The sequence below is a fragment of the Dendrobates tinctorius genome, unplaced genomic scaffold (genome assembly GCF_039654945.1).
Source record: "Dendrobates tinctorius isolate UK_male_01 unplaced genomic scaffold, ASM3965494v1 ptg000102l, whole genome shotgun sequence".
In the NCBI taxonomy this organism is placed as follows: domain Eukaryota; kingdom Metazoa; phylum Chordata; class Amphibia; order Anura; family Dendrobatidae; genus Dendrobates; species Dendrobates tinctorius.
Genome location: NW_027361770.1, coordinates 41,922,959 through 41,948,391, shown reverse-complemented (window position 1 = coordinate 41,948,391; position 25,433 = coordinate 41,922,959). Strand labels below are relative to the sequence as shown.

At 41.6% G+C, this 25,433-nt stretch overlaps 1 protein-coding gene across 1 annotated transcript in view; it reads left to right on the top strand.

Annotated features, from left to right (window-relative positions):
* Positions 1-25,433, top strand: part of GABBR2 (gamma-aminobutyric acid type B receptor subunit 2) — a 1,198,492-nt gene that overhangs the window by 576,414 nt on the left and 596,645 nt on the right. Inside the window, exons 6-7 of the mRNA XM_073587861.1 lie at positions 6,379-6,567; positions 8,543-8,779. Coding sequence (XP_073443962.1) covers positions 6,379-6,567; positions 8,543-8,779 — 426 coding nt within the window. The remainder of the gene's footprint in view (positions 1-6,378; positions 6,568-8,542; positions 8,780-25,433) is intronic.

Sequence of the window (25,433 nt, the reverse complement as noted above, 5' to 3'; positions counted from 1 at the left end):
CAAGGACCAGCAGACGTTGCTGGAACTTGGATACCGAAAAGGAGGCACCTAAGCCAAAGGCACTGCCAAGAACCAGCTGACGGTACTGGAACCCAGATGGGTAGCAGAAGGAAGAAGAGCCAATGGAACTACCGAGGACCACCTGATGGTGCTGGAACCCGGAGGGGCAGCATAAGGAACAAGAGCCAATGGCACTACCGAGGAGCAGCTGATGGTACTGGAACCCGGTTACTAAGCAGGAGGTACATGTGCCAGAAAGCACTACCAAGGACCAGCAGACGTTGCTGGAACTCTGATACCGAGAAGGAGGCACCTAAGCCAAAGGCACTGCCGAGAACCAGCTGACGGTACTGGAACCCGGATGGGTAGCAGAAGGTACCCATGATAAACAAAGTTGCAAGGCCGCAAGCCGGCCGCAGTTACCGAAACCCACAGTCCTTCAGGGGGTGCATGTCCTATTGGCACTACAGAACCAGCCTTTATTGCCAGATCCCACAGCCCACATAGGAAGCACCTAAACTGCAGGCACCATAGAGTCGGCTAACCCGACTGCAACACGACAGGACAACGTATTGGTGGCAAAGTGACGTTGACAATACCTCGGAAACAGCTGACGTGCTGGAACCAGGCTGGGCAGGAGGGAGTACCCGTGCCAAAGACACTGCCAGGAACCAGCTGGTGGTGCTGGAACCCAGGGTAAATACTACAAACAGAGTGGAGACAGAGGCCTAATTGGAACAAGTTTAAAATCTGTAGTTGTGTGAGTGTGGACAGAGCAGGAGAAATTGCCAGACACACAGCTGGAGATCAGTTGACATTACTGAACCCCAATAACTCTGGAGCATATGTTGCCTGTGAAGATGGCACTTCTGCACAAGAGCAAGTTTAATATCTGATGTAGTGTGAATGTGGAGGGAGCAGGAGACATTGCCGGACACACAGTAGGGGAGCAGCTGGCGTTACTAAACCCCACTAACACAGGAGCTAGTGTTTTTCTCTGTGCAGATGGCACTTCTGAGCAGCAACTGGTGGTGTTGGAGCCCAGGGTCAATCAGGGTGTAGGCTGAGGCCTAATTGTAGCAAGTTTAATATCTGATGTAGTGTGAATGTGGAGGGAGCAGGAGACATTGCCGGACACACAGCAGGGGAGCAGCTGAAATTACTGAACCCCACTAACACAGGAGCTAGTGTTTTTCTCTGTGCAGACGGCACTTCTGAGCAGCAACTGGCGGTGTTGGAGCCCAGGGTCAATCAGGGTGTAGGCTGAGGCCTAATTGGAGCAAGTTTAATATCTGATGTAGTGTGAATGTGGAGGGAGCAGGAGACATTGCCGGACACACAGCAGGGGATCAGCTGGCGTTACTGAACCCCAATAACACAGGAGCTAGTGTTTTTCTGTGCAGACGGCACTTCTGAGCAGCAACTGGCAGTGTTGGAGCCCAGGGATTACAGTTCAGGTGGTAGAAACATGAACACAACAGGAGACCTGGATACTGTTGCCAACCAATTATTTAATCTGGAAGAGGGCTGGCAAATTCCGGTGAGATCCAGGCCTTGTTCATTTTCAGAAAAGTAAGCCGGTAAACGTTATCGGAGGATAGTCGCATGCGACGGTCTGTTAGTACACCACCTGCGGCACTAAAGACGCGTTCCGATAATACACTATCAGCAGGGCAAGCCAGCACCTCTAATGCATACTGGCTAAGCTCTGGCCATGTATCCAGCTTAGAGACCCAAAACTTGAAGGGGTAAGAGCCGTCTGGGAGTACACTGAGAGGGCAAGACATGTAGTCTGTCACCATCTGACAGATACGTTGCCTCCTGCTGACTGGAGCCGTCTGTGATGGTGTAGACATTTGTGGCGGGGACACAAAACTTTGCCACATTTGGGCCATACTGGTCTTGCCTTGTGCTGAGGCACTGCTTCTGCTCCCTCTTTGTGCAGAGCTTCCTCCACTGCCTCGACGCACAGAGCTGCTTTGTAAAGCACTAGCAGCACTGCTCTCGGGTGGAATGGAGAACATGATGGAATGCACCAGTGTGTCTTGGTACTCTCGCATTTTACGCTCCCGGTTCAACGGTGTTATGAGGCTTTGTAAGTTGTCCCGGTAGCGAGGATCTAGGAGGGTGTACACCCAATAATCAGCCGTGTTGAGAATGTGGGCGATGCGGCGGTCATTTCTCAGGCACTGCAGCATGAAACCAACCATGTGCTGCAGACTCCCAAATGGCCAAGAAATGCTGTCCCCTTCTTGAGGCGTCATCTCTGCCTACTCTGCATCACCCCACCCTCGCTCTACATACTGACTACCACAGAATTGTGTACCTCCCTCCTCTGGAAAGATGTCTTCCTCCTCCATTGACTCCTCCTCATCCTCCTCACAAAGTGTCCCCTGCCTAGGCCTTTGTGAGGAACCTCGTTGCGCAGACTGTCCAGAAGCAGATGGCATTTGTGACTCCTCATCCTCCACCTCTTCCAAAACCTCCTCCCTTAGTGCTTGCAGTGTTTTTTGAAGCACGCAGATAAGGGGGACAGTCATGCTGACTAGTGCATCATCTTCACTCGCCATCCACGTGGAATCATCGAAGGCACGCAAAACGTGGCAGATGTCCTTCATAGAGGCCCACTCAGTGGTGGTGAAGTGTGAACGGCGCGCAGTGCGACTTGTTTGCGCCTGATGCAGCTGGTTCTCCATTACTGCTGCCTGCTGCTCACACAACCGCTCCAACATATGTAACGTTGAATTCCTCCTGGTGGGTAAGTCACATATGATGCGATGTTCCGGAAGGCAGAATCGGCGCTGCAGAGCTGCCATGCACGATCTTGCCATTCTGGAACGCCGCAAGTGAGCGCACTCTATGCGGACCTTGTGCAGCAGTGCATCAAGATCCGGATAGTCCCTCAAAAGACTCTGCTGACCAAGTTGAGCACATGTGCCAGACATGGGATGTGAGTGAGGTTGCCTAGGCCCAGAGCTGCCACCAGATTTCGGCCATTGTCACACACTACCAAGCCTGGCTGGAGATTCGCTGGCATAAACCACACGTCGCTCTCCTGCTTGATGGCATTCCAGAGCTCCCGCACTGTGTGGCTTCGATTCCCCAAAGAAATTAATTTCAGTATGGCCTGTTGACGTTTGGCCACGGCTGTGCTCATATCGGTCATAACAGGTAAGCGTTCACGGGTCCATGTGGAGGTAGACCGTGACGGCTCCTGCAGCGCTGATTCAGAGGAACTGGAGTATGAGGAGGAGTCAATGTGTACAGACTGGATTCCTGCAATCCTTGGAGTTGGCAGAACACGTACAGTGCCACTTTCAAGATGTGTACCTGGCTCCACAACATTTACCCAATGGGCAGTGAGGGAAAGGTATCATCCCTGTTCATGGTTACTGGTCCACGCATCGGTGGTCAGGTGGACCTTGCTACTGATGGCGTTTAGTAGAGCATGTTTAATTTTTCCCTCCACATGCTTTTGCAGGACAGGGACGGCTTGCCTGCTGAAATTAAAGTGGCTGGGCACGTTATATTGTGGGACTGCCAATGCCATGAAGTTACGGAAGGTGTCAGTCTCCACCAGCCTGAATGAGAGCTTTTCAAGGGACAGTAGTTTTGCAATGCCAGCATTCAGAGCCTGTGCTCGGGGATGGTTTGCTGAGTATGGCCGCCTTTTCTCCCATGCCTGTGCTACCGATGGCTGTAGAGTGGCCTGGGAGTGTGAGGATGACAAGGAACGTGGTGCTGTGGGTGGAATTACACTGGGTCTCTGTACAACAGTGCCAGAGGTTCTTCCATGGCGATCCTGTGAGGAAGCCGAACCAGCTGTGTGTGAGCTGGAGGAAGAGGCTACAACATGAGCTGAAGAGGTGGTAGGTGGTGCTGTAGGTTGGCCTACATCTTCAGTGTGTCTTTGTAACTCCACCACGTGCTTGGTCCGCACATGTTTCCACATATTTGTGGTATTGAGGTTGCTGACACTTTTCCCTCTTTTGACTTTCTGATTACACAGCTTGCATTTGACAAAGCAAATGTCATCTGCAACTGTGTCAAAAAAGGACCACGCACTGTTTTGGGTTTTGGAAGAGGAATGCTCCTAATGGGTGCCGAAGTGAAGGCTACAGGCAACCAAGTCTGCCCCCTCCCTCTCCCTCCTGTTTTGGCTGTTCTGGGAATCTCTTCCTCAGAGCTGCTCCCACCACTTTCCTGTTCCTCACGCCATGATGGGTCAAGGACCTAATCATCTACACTCCCCTCTTCAAACACCTGCTTCTCCTGGGTAGTCTCGCCAGGACAGTACACACCAGAAAGTGGCACCTGAGTCTCATCATTAGATGCGTACTGAGGTGTGCTGACCATAGGCACTGGCCCACCTGCCTCTTCAGATTCAGAGAGACAAAGCAGTTGCGCATCACTGCATACTCCCTCTTCTTCACATTCTAGAATGCTGCTTGGCTGGTCCCCTCTTTCCAAGCCAAGAGATTCAGAGAACAAAAGTAGAGATGGCTCCTGTCCAGGGCTCTCTGACTGCCTGGGCAATTTGGCAGGTGGTGAAGAGACAGATGGTTGCTCTTCAGTGCTCTGGACCTGAGAGGATGTGGAAGTAATTGAAGTCGATGCATTAGCTGCCATCCATCCGACAACGGCTTCAATTTGTTCCTCCCGCAGCAGTGGGGTACGGCGAGCTCCTACAAAGCTGCACATAAAGGACTGTTCCCTGGTAAAACTGGGGGATGCTGAGTCACTGGTGCCCGCAGCAGGCACAGAATCCCCACGTCCTCTCCCTGCTGAAACTCCACGACCACATGCCTTACTCCCTGCCTTTTTCTTCTTGGTAGACTGATAAAGATAGGCAGAAAAGTACTAAGGGCTTAGTGTGCTTATTCCTGAACAGCTGCTAACAGGTATAAGAAACACTAATTTTATAAAGTGTGGACTACACTTTAATATGAGCTAATGTGGCCCACACAACTGTAAAGTGGAGTGTTTGGTGAACTTTATTTACTTGTTTTTTCACAAAAAAAAGGATGTGACCAAAGATGTAAAAGTGATAGTATCACTAACTTTTTGTAGCTATTACAATGCAGGAAGGGAACCTACAATGCAATAGATGAGGCTCCAAAAAATAGTCTAATACTAATCTGGCTGAGGCTGCAGGGCACAAGCCAGCAGAAAGGCTCCTCTATTTACTCCTATATAGTGTTTGCAACCAATCTAGCTGGATACGGATGGAAGCACATTAATAGAAGAAATTCAGGAAAAATAAGCAGCACTACAGCAAAAAAGGACAATGTATGAGGCAGTGACGCACGCTAAGCAGACTACAACCAGAGGTGGCTGCAGAACACACTACAGCGTGAGCTGCACTCACACATAGAGACCTCACAGACAGCCGTGAACAGTGCAGAGAACTGTGCACTAGCACTGAAAGGCTGCAGAAAGGCTCCGCTATCTACTCCTATATAGTGTTTGCAACCAATGTAGATGGATACGGATGGAAGCACACTAATAGGAGAAATCAGGAAAAATGAGTAGCAATAAAACAAAAAAAGGACTATGTATGAGGCAGTGACGCACACTGAGCGGACTACAACCAGAGGTGGCTGCAGAACACACTACAGCGTGAGCTGCACTCACACACACAGACCTTGCAGACAGCTGTGAACAGCGCTGCAAGGCAAAAGAAAGCTTCACACAGCGGTTGCTAAAGTAGCCTGGGTAAAGCACAATATAGCAAATCACTATCTAAAACTGTCCCTCAGAGTCAAAACAGCAGCGTCCTGTCCCTAACTGAATTCACAGCAGAGTGAACCCAAAATGGCGGCGGCGGCTTTAATAGTGCATCATGACATCATTTCAGCAGCCAATCACAGCCATGCCATTAGTTAACATGCCTACATGCCGAACAGGATGTGCCAACACTTCTTAGGATTCCTCATTGACTGAATCAAATCAAACTGGCTCATAGCATTATGGGAACTTCCGATTCCGGTATTCGATATGCAAAAAGTATCGGAACTCAGTATCGGAATTCCAATACCGCGAATATCGGCCGATACCCGATATTTGCAGTATCGGAATGCTCAACACTAGTAATGAGCCATTAACTAAAAAACTAAAAACAGAAAAAAAACAACCTAGCAGAAGACCAGAGCAAAATAGAAACAGCAAATTAATTACAAAATTGTTTACTTTTACGCTAACTGCAGAAACAACTTTTATCACATGGGAATAAACATCATTACAAACATATCATCTAGCCATTGGCAAATCACCTGAAAGCCAACAGAGGCAACAAAAAATTAACGACAATAATGTTGATACCTAAACTAAATGACAAATATTTCTTTTAATGCTTATTATGTTTGTTATCATTTGTAGGCTTACAATGAAGACATGTACGGCAGTAAATATCAATGGATAATCCCTGGATGGTATCAAGCTCTATGGTGGCAGCAAGCCAATTCCTCCACCTGTTCAAGTAAAAACCTACTCACAGCTATGGAAGGATATGTTGGAGTGGATTTTGAACCTCTCAGCACAAAAAATATCAAGACTATTTCAGGACGGGTAAGCTTTTAACTATCAAAGTACATTTGTTTGCAGTTACAGTTTGCTTGACAGTATAAAGCTATAACAATAGTGAAAAATAAAATGTTAATTCCATTGTCATGTAAGTTTATGAAGAATCTACAGTAAGTGATAAAATAAAAGATTCTTAAAATATAACACTGTTATGAAATTCAACTTGAAGCCGGTTGAAAATTGATTGGTTGCCAATTTGCAATACCCAATTTCTTATAAACAGTGGTCATTACTTAAGAGCATGGTATTCAGATATTGTAGCTTGAAAAGCATGGCTTTCATCAAGAAAAATTCAGATTTACTAACAATTTCAGGCAGCAGGGTGGCTCAGTGGTTAACACTGCAACCTTGCAGCACTGGGGTCCTGGCTGGGTTCAAATCCCACCAAGGACAACATCTGTAAGGAGTTTGTATGTTCTCCCCGTGTTTGCATGGGTTTCCTCCCACACTTCAAAGACATACTGATAGGGAATTTAGATTGTGAGCTCCATTGGGGACAGTGCCAATAATGTCTGTAAAGCGCTGTGGAATTAATGACGCTATATAAATGAGTAAAATAAATAAGAATCTACAAATCAATCTGCAAACATTTATTGGGGATGTAAAGAGGTACTTCCTTATTTAATCTTTAGCACAGAGTAAGAGTCATATAAGTGGTTGAGCACTTTTCCATTTTGAATTCTACAAAGCTTGCATTATTCCCAATGTGACACAAGTATCTATCACAAGTCTGTGGAAGTCCTTTATAGAGTATTTAAGAAAGAATGTGCAGCCTTAGAATCCTGACTATTCTAAATATAACCTATTAGTGAAGTGGTCACGAAGGTCTTTATTCCTTTCCTTCCCCCAACTTTCTAGCAAAAGTCTAATGCAAAATTCCCGGATGTGGGATCCCAGCTGGCTGAGCAAGATCCTAGAAACTCAGAAGCTATCCATGATGTGAAAGTGTCAGATCTCAAGTATTATTGCAAGATCTCGCTCTTTGCACTAATTTAGTGCTGATTTATGCTTTCTAAGTGGTTACAGAATGGTATATGCTTTTAAGGTTGATTACTTTGCGTTAAGGTACTGTCAAACTTAGCGATGTACCAGCGATCCCGACCAGCGATATGACGCGGTCAGGATCGCTGGTACATCGCTAAGTGGTCGCTAGTGAGCTGCCACACAGGCAGATCTCACCAGCGACATCGCAGGGGACGGGGGTTGCGACTTACCTGTCACACCAGGCGATCCTGCGTCCTCCCACCCGGCTCCACGCGTCGCTCGTCGTCACAGCAGGAAGCACCGCAGGAAGCTGATGACGAGAAGCGGTCCAGGATGTTCTCGCGCGATCAGCGATAACCAGCGGGGGAGCCGGTCGCTGGTAAGTATCAGACACAGCGATGTCGCTAGCAATATCGCTATAACGTCACAAGTTATAGCGATATTGCTAGCGATATCACTTAGTGTGACAGTACCTTTAGAGCAGAGAGTGAGATCTAGTGATAGCATGCACAATCTCGTTATTTCGTAGCAAGAAGGGCCAATGAGAATTGTGGATTCACACTCTGCAATGTAGGATCCCACAACCTGAAAGCTCAGAAAGTTGAAAGCTGGGACTTTCAGGGGAACCCTTTTTCTATTAGGTGATATATCTAGAAAAATCACCAGTCTGAGACTGCCCATTACTTTCTTATATAAAAAAGCCAGCTTCAGACTGGTAAGAAGCACACTTTAAGACCACCAAGAGCCTGCCCACTCAGCAGGCTGCCGAAAAACACTCATGATAAATGCAATAAATGTAAAAATATTCTTGCATAATGTCACACTTTTATGTATATTTGAGGACAACATGTAATTGGCAGTGAATAGCGTTATACTCTACGGTTATATGCCTTATAGTTATACTCTAAGGAACTGATATATAATTTTTTTTCATCTGAGAATTGCAAGAATGTTCCTATTATTTGTCTTTATTTAGACCCCACAACAGTATGAAAAAGAATACAATGAAAAGAGGTCAGATGTGGAACCCAGTAAATTTCATGGTTATGCTTATGATGGAATATGGGTAATAGCCAAGACACTACACAGAGCAATGGAATATCTCAATGCTACCAATAGACATCAAAGCATTCAGGATTTTAACTATACAAACCACAAGCTTGGGAAAATTTTCCTCGATGCAATGAATGAAACAAACTTCTTTGGAGTAACGGTAAGCAAAATCCACCCCACCCCAAAGTGCAGAGTATGTGATTTTATTATTGTACTGTATGTGTATTATTTTATAATCGCTATCATATTTTCTTACGTAAAGGGAAATAGACAATAATATTTGGCTATAATATTTTATTTTTCTTACTTTTATGTCTCCTAATTAAATTTAGTGTTATATAAATATTTTGTAAAAAGTTCCAGGTAAAATAAATTTGGCCATATTACAAATCCTTAAAGAGTTATTCCCATCTTCATAAACGTTGGATGGTGCTTGTAAATTTTAAGCATTTTTTCATTTTATTGATTATTACAATTTTCAGGTGTTCTTGAAACATTAACACTTTAAATTTGTGCCCAGCTTGTTGCTGCACCTCTGCTAGATCTCAGAACAAGTGCAGTGCTTACAAGCTCTTTTCTAGTGAGCTTGTAAGTACAGTTTTGAATCTGGCCAGTATTGCTTGTGTATATTATTAACTTTTAATCCTTGCCAGCTACTGCCTAGTGCTTATAATCTAGACAACAGTAGTGGTCGGTCACCTAGAAAATGAGCTGTAAACAAACAAAAGACTAAGTATCTGGAGAACCGCTGCAAAGTTTAATTATCAGTAAATTACTAATTACTGGTTTTTATGTGCAGAATCCAACAATATCCATTTATGAAGATGGGAATAAATCTTTGAAGATTAGGCTTAAGGAAAATGAACTCAAATCTGAGAAAAAAAAGAATATGCTCTTTTAATTGATCTCTCTAAAGCATGTCTAATGCTGATGTCACATGGAATAATACATAGTCCTCTATCAACTGTCATTCTTTTGGCATTACAGTCACACTTTTCAGCTTTGTAATTTGGAAAATTAAATGTGTTCTGTATCCTTAAACATTTACTCATGGTAATCTCATAATATTAGCATCAAGAATATTTTTTTCTTAGTGTGCTTTCCCAAAATATAATTCCCAACCTTTTTCTGAAAGTCTACTATTAAAGGGAATCTGTCACCCCTTTTTTGAGATATCATATAATGATATCATTCAATTGTGTGTCAGATAAGGATTCTCTTAGTACTTTTCCTTCCCCCTGACCCGCACCTTTCATGCATAAATACCTTTTTTATATAGCTTCAGATGTATGTAAATTGCCATGGTTCGGTCAGATGGGTGGGGCTTATTCGCCTGCTCCTCCCCCCTGTGTTACTCTGCGCATTTCTTCTTTCTTCTTCCTGCGTTCAAGTATTGTTTCAGCGCTTGCGCATTTCATAGGCCTCCGGAGTTTGCCAAACTGTGGGCAAAGCATATAATCGTTACTGCGCATGCTCTGGTATTTTTCCCTGCATCTATGACCCGGAAGTCTTCATATGCATGCGCAGTAAGAAAGAAGAAAGAAGAAATTCGTAGAGCAATTTACATACATCTGAACCGATAAAAAAAAATTATTTTTGCATGAATGGTGCGGGGTCAGGGGGAAGCAAAAGTACTAACAGAATCCTTATGTGACACACAATTGAATGATATCATTACATGATATCTCAAAAAAAGGGCTGACAGATTCCCTTTAAAGTGCTCAGTTGACAAAGTCATTAACCTGAAGGCAATCACATTGTGTTAAGCCTGTTTCACATTTCATATTGTTGTACTTCTGCAGTATAGACATGAAACAGGATTCAGAAGTTTCCCACAAGTATTTATCAGTATTCTCTAATCACTGGGTTAGTTTTTGCATCCACATCTGCATTTATTCCTTCTTTTCCTATTGGGTAAATGCGAATCATTTATCCATATCATCATCAATTCAGTATATAAAGCTTTATATACAGCTCTGGCAAAAATTAAGAGACCACTGCAGTTTTATAAAAATCAGCTTCTCTACATGTCTGACAGCCTTTCCATTCCAGTATCAGTTGAATTCCAACCAGAGTACACCTCATTCTACTTAATGTGCTTCTGATTAGGTGATCACCTGAACCAAATCTTATTTGACGAAGGAAAGTATAAAAAACCCTGCTGTGGTGTTCACAATCCTCTTGCAATAGGACAAGCTGGATGGCAAAACAAGTGCTAGTAATATCCCAAAAGTAATAAGAATGAAAAAATAACTTTTAACCATGCCAAATAAATAAATAAAATAAATACTATGCCAAAGGAGTTGAAAAGAAAAGTCTTGAGTGAGGAAAATAAGGGCTCAATTCTCTCTTTACTAGCAGAGGGATACAGTGAGCGTCATGTTGCCTCCATCCTTAAAATTTCTAAGACGGCAGTCCATTACAACAAGGTCAAGCAGCAGATATTGGGGACAACAAAGCTACATACCGGCAGAGGGCAAAAACGACTCTCCCCTGACTGGGATGACCGTCATCTTATTCGAAGGTCACTCAGTAACCACAGGATGACATCAAGTGACCTACAAAAGGAATGGCAAATGGCAGCTGGAGTGAAGTGCATAGCAAGAACAGTTCGTAACAAGCTCCTAGATGCAGGGCTCAAGTCATGTAAAGCTACAAAAAAGCCTTTCATCAATGAGAAGCAAAAGAGAGCCAGGCTGAAGTTTGCCAAAGACCATAAGGATTGGACCATACAGGACTGGAGTAACATCATCTTCTCTGATGAGTCTAATTTTCTGCTTTGCCCAACACCTGTCATATAATGGTTAGTCGGAGACCTGGAGAGGTGTACAAGCCACAGTGTCTTGCACCCACTGTGAAATTTGATGGAAGATCAGTGAGGTTCTGGGGATGCTTCAGCAAGGCTGGAATTGGGAAGGTTAATCTTTGTGAAGGATGCATGAATCAAACTGCATACAAGGTTATCCTGGAAAAGACAGTTGATTCCTTCTGCTCAGGCAATGTTCCCCAACTCTGAGGACTGGTTTTACCAGCAGGACAATGCACCATGCCACACAGCTAGGTCAGTGAATGTGTGGATGAAGGACCACCACATCAAATTCCTGTCATGGCCAGCCCAATCTCCAGACCTGAACCCCATTGAAAACCTCTGGAATGTAATCAAGAGGAGGATGGATAGTCACAAGCCATCAAACAAAGAAGAACTGCCTAAATTTTTGTACCAGGAGTGGCATAAGGTCACGCAAAAGCAGTGTGAAAGACTGTTGGAAAGCATGAGAAGACGCATGAAAGCTGTGATTAAAAATTCATTCCACAAAATTGATTTCTGAACTCTTCCTGAGTTACAACATTAGTATTGTTGTTTCTAAATGATTCTGAACTTTTTTTCTTAGCATTATTTGACGTCTGCAAGTACTGAATGTTTTTGTTATTTTGACCATTTCTCATTTTCTGAAAATAATTACAAAATGTAATGCTTGGAAATTCGAAGACATGTTGTCAGTAGGTTATAGAATAAAAGAGCAATTTACATTTTCCTCAAAAATATACCTATAAAGAGAAAAATCAGACAAACTGAAAATTTTGCAGTGGTCTCTTAATTTTTGCCAAAGCTGTGTATTATCTCCCAATGTATGGAAAAGGCACAGGATGTCAACTGGGTTAAACAGCCATCATCTTCCTGTGCTTTGTTGCTGTTAAACCATTTAAATGCTGCTATCATTCACTGACACAGCAACATTTATTAGCTTGATCGTCAGTACAGGAGTTTGATGTTTCGTCACAGCAATCAGGGGGGCATGCTGAAGGCCTTTACTGTATGTCTGCCATCTTTGTCCTCCTGTATAGTCTAGCTTGAAAGTGAGCTTTCTAGAAAACTGTAATTTTATTTATATGCAACAATACAATTATATGGCTTTGTATATAAAAAAAAATGATCAGATTATCATAGGTTTAAACGTGATAAGAATAATAGCAGCACTCCAAGAACTGGTGCATAAATTGGATCCCAAACCATATTATGAAGAACTTGGCACTCAGATAAGTAAAAATATAAAGGTTTATTTACAGTGTAGTAGCACAGTGTGATGTTTTGGTCGGCAAAGACCTTCATCAGAGTAGAAAAGACATGATGTCTGGTGGTATAGCCTCAAGGGTCCTTAGTGAATTAAGCTTCGATGTGGCGGCGTGAACATGAGGAAGCGTAGAATGTGCGGTCATAAGAGAATTGGATCTAGCATATTTTTAAAGTTTTATTATTTTTATTAATTACAGCATCAATTTTATCACATCTGAATACATTCAATGCTATAGGAACAGAAATAAATATTTTTTATCAGTAAGAATTTAGTTATTTTTTAGATCATTTAAAAGTTATCTCAATGCCAGTGTCCATAATGAATGCACCAACATAGACTAACACTTATTGAATAGTCGACAAATACAACAAAGTTTGCATAAATATCTTTACTAACTCATGTTTATAATAGACATATCCAAATATTAGAAGACATACAGTATAACATAGCACACAAAAAGTTGGTAAAAATAGATGGGATTTCAGGAGTGCACAAATAGGAGGCCCATTACTAAGGCAGCATAACCCTGCCCTTTGGATATTGTACTTTTCGGGAGCTTAGTTGGAGCCCTAATGCTGTTTCTACCTTGATGTTGTTTCTACCTTCTACCTTCATCCTCGTTTCTTCTTATTGCCAGGAAATATTTTGATCCTGAATGAGGACTAAAATAATTGAGAAAATTGAAGATTTCAGTTTATCCAAATCAAAGCAGAAATGTATGAGTAGATTGGAAGGCTATTATTATTTCCTGATTTATTACATTTCAGTTTAGAAAAGAAGCTGAATATAGAAAGTCAGAGACTAAAATTTGTAGAGAGATACAAACAGATTTCAAGGTCTTAAATCTAAAATGCCCATCCACAATCCAATGTATGGGTATAAATTGTTGGTGGACACAGTTTTTTTATTCTGATTTTTTGCATAAATATTAATTCTTATCAAATGTAAGAATGCTCAGTAAATCAGTATGTTGTAGGTGAGACTGCACCATATCAGTGTGTTCACTGGATGTCAGAACCATTTCACTCTTTACTGGGCTTATACAGCCTTTAAAAATCAAGGGCTGATCATATTGATAGGTTATCAGTAATAGATTGTTTGGGGTCCAACTTCGAGCTGTCTAACATGGGCAGCAAAACTTGGGTGAGTGCTACAGCCTCTTCAGTGTTTTAGCTGGCCTACAGCTTATTTTTGTAGCGGCAGCATATGGATTTAGAGTTATGTCCTATTCAAGTGAATTGGGCAATACTGTAAAAACTGACACTGGTGCTAAGTATGGCGCAGCCTGTAAGCGGATATAAACCATGAATGACTGCAGTTCTGTACCAGCATCCAAGGTTCTTTAAATACCTAATCGTCAGGAGTGCCAAAAGTTGTAAGCTTACAGATTTATGCTAAGTGCAAGCCCCCAATTTTAAACAATGTCAACTCTCCTTTATCTTTTTGATGAGGCATTAATCAGTAAATTTCAGATTTTTCTAGTAGTAGTGACAGTATTAGACCTGGTCAAATTCTATCGAATGTGTCAAGAGAACTCATCAGAACAGGTCATGAATAAGGAACAATGGGCTGATAGGACAATAAATCTGACTTTCTTGCTATTAAAAGATAAGTTAAAACACCACATGTTATCAATGCCAGACAGCGAGTGGTGGTAATATCATGTTGTTCAGTAAAGCATAAACGTCATGGATACAATAAGGTTTGGACATGCTTTACAATATGGCTATTGGCTAAGCATACTAAAGACAGACTCATGGAGAATATCATATCAGGATTCATGTTGGATCTTTCTGCTATTTAATATCGATATATATTTTCTACAAGGTTGAGTCTGGCGTATTACTACAGATTATACATATTATCCTTGATTCTCCGAGTAGGACACCCTCTTAATTGCTTAGTTGAATGTAACTAAAACAGTGGAACTGTATAACTATAGATGTAATAGAGCTTAGACTGCCAAGGGAGTCACTTTAATGAGTTGAATCCATAACAATCCTTAGGGAGATTTTCCTTTCGGAAATGTTCCATGTACTTCAATTTTATATGTGCCTTGTGGCAGACCTGGCTCTTGTATAAAAGACTTTTTGCTAATTTTGACATTAATTTATTTGACAGCCATTTTGCAGCTTCTTGTCCTTCAAAAATGTCTTTCCTTAACAGAATGTTGTTTACAAGCCCTTTTGCTATCCTTCTCAACCAGTGGTTTAAAAAAATAACGAGATGAATGGATGTTAATAAACATTCTAATCAAAATGGTGCACCTTTTTCAACTTTACTATTTATTATTAACTGTTTAAGGACCAGGACATTTTTTTTTATTTATTTTGTCATCTCTGCCATCCAAGAGCCATAATTGTATTTATTTTATTCTTCCTTTAGCATAACTTTATGAGCTTTTCACACAGTGAGTTGTATTTTTGAAACTGCCCCAATTAAACGCTTGAATTGCTTGAGTTTTACAAATGCATCATTCCAAACTAAAACTATTGTACTACTGTATATTATATATTATTCAGCCTTTTAGAATGGAATTCTGGCTCATTTTTATTAGGGATTGTTCAACTTAGGGAACAAATATTTTATTTTCACTCTAATTCATATATTTAGGGCTAAAACTCATTTTGGCAATTGGGTTCCAATAAAAAATAGGAATTGCTTGGCTTTTACAGGCTCCTTCATTCCCTGCACACACAACTTTAATGTGATCTGTGGTCATAAATCAGCAAGGATCTCAAAAAGACAGTTCTAAGAATGACAAACTCCCTGTGAGACCATCATAGCGGGCTGAGTAACGAATTATCAGTTAAAGGGAATCCATCACAGAGGTTTTGCCAACTAATCTGGGAGCATCATGATATTGGGGCAAAGATCTTGATTCTTTCTAATGATGTTTCATTTACTGTAGTTTTGATGAAATCACTGTTTTATCAGCAAGAAATTATCATTAGAGAACAAGTAAACCTGCTTCCAAGTGCTCAGGTATATGTGAGCTTTGTGTAACCCCACCCCCACCACTGATTGGCAACTTTCTGTGCACACTGAAAGCTATCAATCAGTGATGTGGGCAGGGTTACACAGAGCTCATCATTTGCATAACGGCTAGATTTGCAGCAGATAAAACAGTGATTTTATTGAAATGACAGCATACAGCCCAGTAAGTAACACATCGCTGGACTCAGGGTTTTTTCCCCTACATCATATTGCTCTCAAATTGGCTAGCATATATCTATTAACAAATTCCATTTAACTCATTTAGCAGCCAGTCATAGATAGTGTAACACAGAGGAAAGGCAAATGTTGGAAAAGTTTTAACTAAACCCAAATGCAAAAAAATATATTTTTAGCCCAAAATACATTGATATATTTTTATTTTTTTGTGACATTTTTAAAAATTGCCCCAAAATATGAAAAACTAATGTTGTCAACTATTTTATTCCTTGTTTAATTTATATGATATTAAAATAAGAAATACCTGGAGGTTTTCATCATAAATGGCTTAATTGGAAAGAATGAATTACTCTGTTAGTGTTAGATAATTTTGAAAACATACTTTCCCAGTCAGCACCTGTATTAGTAAAACCTGTGGAACTAACTGACTATGCCTGGAGAGGCTCCAAACTTGTCAGATCTAATGCTGTTCATTGGATCAGTTTTTCATACATCATTGCTCCTCTTCCTAGGCAGAAACAATTTCAGTTCTAAACTAGTTTACTTCCTTAGAGAGGTGTTCCAATTGTAGATTGAGTTTTATGAGCAAAGCACTCATGTATGTCTTTCATTTGCAGTATATAGACAGCTGCATAACTGAACAGGTAAAATAAAAACTCAGAATTTGTATATCTAGTTTTATTAATTATTTTTAGCGACACATTTAGTTAAAATGTGCATTCTGTATTCAACAAAATGAAAAGTGCATTTTTATGAGAGCCATATTATTCACTTTGGAATAAATTATACCATTAGATCACTAAAATTAGCTTAGTATTCATTATTCAGTATTTGCACCTATGTGTAGACTTATAGGTCCTTTATGCTACTAGGAAGTAGTATCTTAGACTCTTGAACCATAAGTTTGCTGACTTTGTTCAGTTCTACTACTTTACATAGAACATTCAATTCCAGCTAATAAACTCTAATAAATATTCACTTGAAATGTCCACTTCTGTAATATAAGTTAATACATTATACAAAGTATTAATTTACCTTATATTGTTAATTTGAACTGATCCAGTATAAGTAATACTCCAATAGGGCACCTGTAACTGCATAACTAGATGGGTGGCAGTAGAAACTGAGGCAGAGTAGTACAGTGGACTGGTACATATGGGATAAGTGAAGAACACTGGATTTTGGCTGTTGCAGCTGAAAGAAGGACACCGGTAAACTGCGCGCCAGTAGGCGTGCAAATTGTGGCACGTTGTTCACCTCTGTGATATCTCTTTAACAGTAAGAACATGGAAGAGGCCAGGAGCCATTTGGTGAGCTGAATTTCTTCCTACATGTTCACAGACTTACCAGTGGAAAATCCAAACTTCACATGCCAGAAATGCAAGCTTGTTCCTGTTTGAGGAAAAGTTGCAAAATCTAGAAGAGAGGATAGCTACATTGAAAATTATTAAGGAAGGTGAAGAGTTCTTAGACAGAGCCGAATTATCTCTTCATGTTACATAAAGAGAAGAAATTCGAAGTGCACCTGAAGAAACAGAGAAATGGAAGCATGTGACACAAAGAAGCACGAGGATCGGGAGGCAGTCAGCACCCATACTGCTCAGGAACCAATACCATGCTCTCACGCAGGAGAACGATGAAGAAATACATCAAGATAAGACTTTACCCACAAATAATAACCTTGTATGCCCTCAGAGTCCTCCTGGATGGAGAAAGAAAAATGTTGTGAAGAAGAAATGGAGAGTTGTGGTCATGGGGAATTCCCTGTTGAGAGGAACTGAGGCCGCTATCTGCAGTCCGGATATAACCTCAAGAGAAATGTGCTGTCTTCCAGGTGCAAAAAATGAAGATGTGTCTGAAAGGATATCAGGACTCTTTCAGACCTACTGACCACCACCCATTCCTGCTAATACATGTGGGGACAAATGACACTGCTTGAAAGGACCTGGAAGCCATCTGCAGTGACTTTGAAAATTTAGGTAAGAACTGGGAGCGCAGGTGGTTTTCTCTTCCATCCTCACCGTGGATGACCATGGAACAAGGAGGTGGAATAAGATTCTGCAGGTGAACAACTGGCTACATCGATGGTGCCTCCAGCAAGGATTTGGATTTCTGGATTTATACCTATACAATGGACTGCTTGCTAGAGATCGGGTGCACCTTACAAAGACTGGAAAACATGTATTTGGAAGTCGCCTTGCTACAGTCATCAGGAGAGCTTTAAACTAGAACAATGTGGAAAGGGAAGCAAAAGGCCAGAAAAAGTCCTACACCTGACAAATACTATTGAGAACTCTGCTATTGAAAGTAGAAAGGAAGAACAAAGACAAAAAAAATCTAAAAAATAAAAATATTGGAGAAAGAGAAACCAATCACAAACTAAAATGCTTCTATACAAATGCACAAAGCATGGACAACAAACAAGGAGAATTGGAACTACTAACACAGGAGAAGAAATATGAAATATGATGTCATTGGAATTACTGAAACTTGGTGGGACGATACACATGATTGGAATACAAGGCTAGAAGGATACAACTTATTTGCAAGAAACAGACTTGATAAACAAGGAGGAGTTGTTGCATTGTATGTTAGAAACGCGTATATCTGCACAGAGATTGAAGCTTCAGACTGTTAGGAACGGCGGAATGCACTAAATAAAATAAATAATAAAGTGTGTTCGCCGCTCGGGGTCCACCGTGCAGAAGGTGTTATTACTGCTGCTGAATAATGGCAGACGTGCTATATGGCGGTATAATGCTCACGGGTTCAACTTCACCCGAAGTGCACAAAGCGGACTCAGTTAACTCAGAGAGGCGCTGTAATATAAACATACAAAAGCTGAGCCTGTTAGTGTCACAGGCCTCAGGTAAATGCACACACGGTATCTGGTCACAGGAGCAGGACCCAAGGCAGAGGAGCTGCATCCATCTAGACCTACTGTGCGTGCGGTGTCGCTACTGCGGACGTCAAGGAGGGCTGCAACTGCAGCGCGGCGTAGGACACTGCCGCTAGTCGACAAAGCAAAGAAGCAGGCGCAATGTCGGACGCTAGCACAGTGGATGATGGTGTAGTGGCTTGAGGCTTACCACGCGCTGGCGCTGACTCTAATCTAAGTCCCTGTACACATTCGTAATATCAGAGGGAGGGGATCTTAATGAGTCATTCGCAGGTTCATACATCCATTATCATTCACACAGTAGCAACTAGAGACTATACTAGCACATGGCTGAACGGTCATGCGCGCTTTTTATAGCCGGGACCTTCCGGAAGCTTCCAGATCTCCAAGATGGACCAATGAGATCCGGAGCAGGACCTGGGCACATGACTCCCGATCTCCAATGGGAGATCGTCTCGTGATCATGCCCAGTAGGAGAACAGAGGGACTTAGTCTCTGGAGAGATTTGCTGCAGAGCAATTTCCTCTGCTGTAGATAAACAGTAGGAGGCTGCAGAATGTGAGGCTCTGGATTCCTGCAGAGCAGATGCAGAAACCCGACGCCCAACATTACCCCCCTCCTAGGGCCCTCTCACCCACTGAGCCTTCCAATCCACCACCTTGTGCCCATCAGAGACATAGGCTTCAGACTCGTCCAAAGGCAAGTCTGATGTCTCAGCAGGTGACACAGATAACCGAGACACGTGGAAGGCACCAGAGGTGGCAAAATCGCCAGGTTTAAGAAGGGACACATGGGAGACAACGGGAGCAGCAAAACCGCTTGGAGCAGAAGTTGAAGTGGAACGCCGCGTTATGTTGGCGGACATCTCCACTCTCTGTTTAAGGAGGCTATTCTGAGCACAAGAGGTGCATGCCCCAATATATTTTTTAATGTCCCGAGCCCTGTGCGGCCACCAATAAGACCCTGCCAGGAGTTTTGTGGTCTGCATGTAGCCACAGTGACCACCCGCCCTGGACGCGTGTGCCCACGTGAGAACCTTTGGCCGAAGGCGAGGGGGGACAAAGGAGCAGATGCAGAAACCCGACGCCTAACACAGACACTGGGAGTTCTGTGGAAACTGGGTAAGAATACAAGGAGAGAACAACTACAGGCCGCCTGTGCAAACTGAAGATATGGATGAACTCTTTTTGCATCAATTGGCCAAGTTCTCCAGAAAAGATGACATAGTGGTCAAGGGAGATTTCAACTATCCAGACATTTGTTGGGAATCTCTCTCAGGCAAAACTAACAGGTTGAGCAAAGTCTTATCCTCTCTTGCTGACAACTTTATCTTTCAAAAGGTAGGGGAGAAAACAAGGGGATCTGCTACCTTGGATCTAATCCTTATAAACATGGAGGAAATGGTTGAGTAGGAAAGAGTGACTGAGACCCCAGGAGGTAGTGACCATGTTATTTTAGAATTTTTGATAACTAGAGGAGGTTAGATTTCAGAAAGGCAGATTTTAAGGGACTCAGAAAGAATCGCAGGGATCCAATGTCTGGATATCCTTTAGGAAAAAAAATGTGCATGAAGGATGAGAAATCTTGAAAAATGAGATTCTCAAAGCACAATCATTAACAATTCCAAAAAGATGGAAGAATACAAAGCATTTAAGGAAACCAGAATGGATGAACACAGAACTTAAGCACATGCTAAAAAGGAGGAAAGAAGTGTTTATCAAATGGAAACAGGGAGGCATATCTAAAGAAGAATATAATGCTGTTTGCAGAACCTGCAGGGCACGAATCAGATTACTAAAGCTGACAATGAATTAAGGCTTGCAAGAGACTTCAAAAGCAATAAAAAAGGATTTTGGGGATATGTCAAAAGTAAAAGAAAAGTCAAAGATGCTATAGGATTTTTACAGGATGAAAATGATGAAATGTTAAGAATGGATGTTGAGAAGGCCGAACTTTTAAATTCCTATTTTGCATCTCTTTTCTCTCAGAAAGGAAATGTAACATCAGCTGTTCTTCACTGTCCTGTTAAGAGAATAGAAAAATCCAGGATATCTATAAACAGAAATATAGTGAGGAAACACTTAGCTAACCTAAATGAATTCAAGTCTCCAGGTCCAGATGAATTACACCCCAGAGTACTGAAGGAGATAGCAGAAGAAATTTTTGAACCCCTCTCCATAATCTTTGAAAATTCTTGGAGAACAGGAGAAGTCCCAGAAGACTGGAGAAGAGCAAATGTTGTTCCTATCTTCAAAAAGGGGAAGAAGGTGGACCCAGGCAACTATAGGCCGGTGAGTCTGACTTCTATACCAGGAAAGATCTTTGAACAAATTATTAAACAACATGTATGTCAGTACCTGGATAAGAATGAAGTGATTAACCAGAGTCAACATGGGTTTGTAACTAATAAGTCATGTCAGACTAACTTAATTTCCTTCTCTGCCAGAATCACTGACTGGGTGGAAAAAGGACATGCTGTAGATATAGTATATCTTGACTTTAGCAAAGCATTTTGACAAAGTTTCTCACACCATCCTTATTGAAAAAATGACTAAATATGGAATGGACAAGGCAACTGTTAGGTGGATTTATAACTGATTTAGTGATCGGACCCAAAGAGTGGTCGTAAATGGCTGCACATCCAGTTGGAAGAATGTCTCAAGTGGGGTACCACATGGTTATGTCTTGGGCCCTGTATTGTTCAACAATTTTATCAATGATTTAGCTGAAGGAATTGAGGGTACACTGATTAAATATGCTGATGATACAAAGCTAGGAGGGATAGCTAATACTAGAGTAGAGTGAGAGGATTCAAATAGATATAAACTGGAGCAGTGGGCAGCAACTAACAGAATGGTTTTTAACATGGAAAAATGCAAAGTACTACATCTGGGCAATAAAAATGAAAAAAAGCATATACAGAATGAGAGAAATGGAGCTTAGCAAAAGCACATGTGAAAAACACTTGGGTGTACTAATAGATCATAAACTGAACATAAGTCAACAGTGTGATACAGCAGCAAAAAAGGCAAATGCAATTCTGGGATGTTTTAACAGAAGCATACAGTCTAGATCACGTGAAGTCACTATTGTCCTCTATTTCTCTTTGGTCAGACCTCATCTGGAATACTGTGTCCAGTTTTGGGCACCACATTTTAAAAAAGACATTAACAAACTGGAGCAAGTTCAGGAAAGAGCGACCAGAATGGTGACTGGTCTGCAAACCATCTACTATGAGGAACGGTTGCAGGATTTTGGAATGTTTAGCTTGCAAAAAAGAAGGCTGAGAGGAGACTTAATAGCTGTCTACAAATATCTCAAGGGCTGTCACATTGTAGAAGGATCATCTTTATTTTCATTTGCACAAGGAAAGACTAGAAGCAATGAGATGAAACTGAATGGGAGGAAACACAGATTAGATATTAGTAAAAACTTTTTGACAGGGTGATCAATGAGTGGAACAGGCTGCCATGAGAGGTGGTGAGTTCTCCTTCCATGGAAGTCTTCAAACAGAGGCTGGACAGACATCTGTCTGGGATGATTTGAGCAGGGGGGTTGGACCAGATGGCCCAGGAGGTCCCTTCCAACTCTTCCATTCCATGATTCTATGATATGATGTAAGTTCTGCTGGATATTGGGTGCTATAGTAGTTAACCCCTTAAGGATGCAGTCAGTTTAGTTTTTGCACTTTTGCTTTTTCTTCCTCTCCTTCCAAAAGCTCTAATGGTTTTGTTTGTTTTCATCAATATGGCTATATTGGGGCTTTTTTTTTAAAGGACTATCATTTGGAATGATGCTGTTAATGTTAATTTATCAAGTATTAAAAAGCTTGAACAAAATTTGAAGTTGAATACAATGGTGACAAAAAGTGCCACTGTGGCATTGTTTTGGGGGTTTTGTTCTTAGATCATTAATTGGAAACTAAAATGACCATTATTGTCGATGTCAGTACGATTATGGTGATACTAAACTTATATATTTTTATTACTTTAATGACAATAAAAAATGTTGTACTTAGTGGAAAATAGATTGGTTTGTATTTTCATTTTTCTCGACTCATAACTTTTTTTATTTTTCAATCAAGGGGGCTTTGTGAATGCTAGTTTTTGTCATAGTGAGCTCTTGTTTTTATTTGTACAATTTTGGGAAACATGTTTTTTTCATCACTTTGTGCTGTATTTTTGGGGGGCTGTAATGAGATAAAAAACTGCAATTCTAGTGTTTTGTTCTTTTCATGATGTTTACCAATTTTTTTTATACAAAGTAGAGTAACTGAGCATGCATGTCTACTAGCAATAGATATGTACTCATTGTTAAATGCTTTAACCACTTAACGACCACAGATACGCCTTTTAATGGCGGCAGTTAGGTACTTATTCCTCAGCGATGCATTTTAACGGTGCTGAGAAATAAGTGCATAGCGCCCCCTAGAGTCAGAATTTCTCCGGGGTCTCAGCTACCAGGAGAACATGATTCAGGTTGGTTTTTACTGACCCCAGTGCTGCGATCACCGTTATTAACAGAATAACAATGACCACTAAAAAAGTCAGATTTTCCATTTAATTTCTTCCTCCTCTGATGTGATCGCATATCAGAGGAGAGAGAAGAGGGGTCCCCCGATTCCCCCCGGTACCTTCGGTGTCCCTGGACCCTTCTGCATCGCCCCCCGGCCGCCATCATCTTCTTCTGGGAATAACATGGCGGGTGCATGCGCAATGCGCCTGCCGAGATCTGCCAGCCAGCACCCGGCAACAATAGGAAATTTTTCCTATTGGCTAATTTTGATCACTGTTATAGACCCTATCACAGTGATCAAAATGAAAAAAAAAATAGGAAATCAAACCCCTCTTTATCACCGCCTTAGGTAAAAATGATAAAATTAAAAAAATTTATTTATTTCCACTTTTCCCTTAGGGTTGGCCTAAGTTAGAGTTAAGGTCGAGCTAGGGTTAGGGTTGGGGTAGGGTAAGGGTTGGGGCTACGGTTAGGGTGGAGACAAGGGTTAGGGTTGGGCTAAAGTTAGGATTGTGCTAGGGTTAGATTTGTGGCTATGGTTGGGATTACGGTTAAGGGCATGTCACACTAAGAGATATTGCTAGCAATATCGCTATAACTAGTGACGTTATAGCGATATTGCTAGCGATATCGCTGTGTCTGATACTTACCTACGACCGGCTCCCCCGCTGGTTATCGCTGATTGCACGAGAACGTCCAGGACTGTTTCTCGTCGTCTGCTTCCTGCGGCGCTTCCTGCTGTGACGACGAGCGATGCGTGGAGCCAGGCGGGAGGACGCAGGATCGCCTGGTGTGACAGGTAAGTAGCGACCCCCATCCCCAGCGATGTCGCTAGTGAGATCTGCCTGTGTGGCAGCTCACTAGCGACCACTTAGCGATGTACCAGCGATCCTGACCGTGTCATATCGCTGGTCGGGATCGCTGGTACATCGCTAAGTGTGACAGTACCCTTAGGGTTGGGATTAGAGATAGGGGTGTGTTAGGGTTAGGTTTGTGGTTAGGGATGGGATTAAGGTTAGGAGTGTGTTGGGGTTAGGGTTGGAGTTAGAATTAGGGGGTTCTACTGTTTAAGTACATCAGGGGGTTTCCAAACACGAGATGGCGCCACCATTGATTCCAACCAAATTTGTGCTCAAAAAGTCAAACGGTGCTCCCTCGCTTCTGAGCCCTGCCATGTGCCCAAGTAGTGGCTTTCCCACACATACGGGATATTGGCACTCAGGAGAAATCGCACAACAAATATTGAGGTCCAGTTTCTCCTGATGCCCTTCTGAAAATAAAAAAGTTTGGTTCTAAATTAAACTTTTTGTGAAAAAAGTAAAATGTTCATTTTTTTCTTCCACCTTGCTTCAGTTCCTGCAAAGCACCTGAAGGGTTAATAAACTTCTTGATTGTGATTTTGAGCACCTTGAGGGGTGCAGTTTTTAGAATGATGTCACTTTTGGGTATTTTCTGTTATATTGACCCCCCAAACTCACTTCAAATGTGAGGTGGTCCCTAAAAAAAATGGTTTCGTAAATTTTGTTGGACAAATGAGAAATCGCTGGTCAACTTTTAACCTTCATAACGTCCTTACAAAAAAATTATGTTTCCAAAATTGTGCTGATGTAAAGTTGACATGTGTAAAATGTTATTTATTAACTGTTTTTGTGACACCACTCTCTGATTTAAGGGTAAAAAAATTAAAAGTTTGAAAATTGCAAAATTTTCAAAATTTTTGACAAATTTCCATTTTTTCATAAATAAACACAAGTTATATCAAAGATATTTTATCACTAACATGAAGTGCAATATGTTACGAAAAAACTTTCTTGGAATCAGTGTGATCCGTTGAAGAGTTCCAGAGCTATAACCTCATAAAGTGACTGTGGTCAGAATTGTAAAAATTCTCTTGGTCATCAAGTACCAAATATGCTCTGTCACTAAGGGGTTAAACACCATATAGTGCAATATTATGTAAGTGTCATACTTCTCGTTATGAAAGACATTACTATATTGAAAACTGTAATGCAATTTGTCTGGTACTATTTTATTGGCCCTGATATATTGTATATCTGTTCCTACTGTTTAGGTAATACCATATTTTATTCTTATGTGACTCTCTTCTGTGTGTGTAATAGTAAGTAGTAGGGTTTGCATTGTTGTTCCCT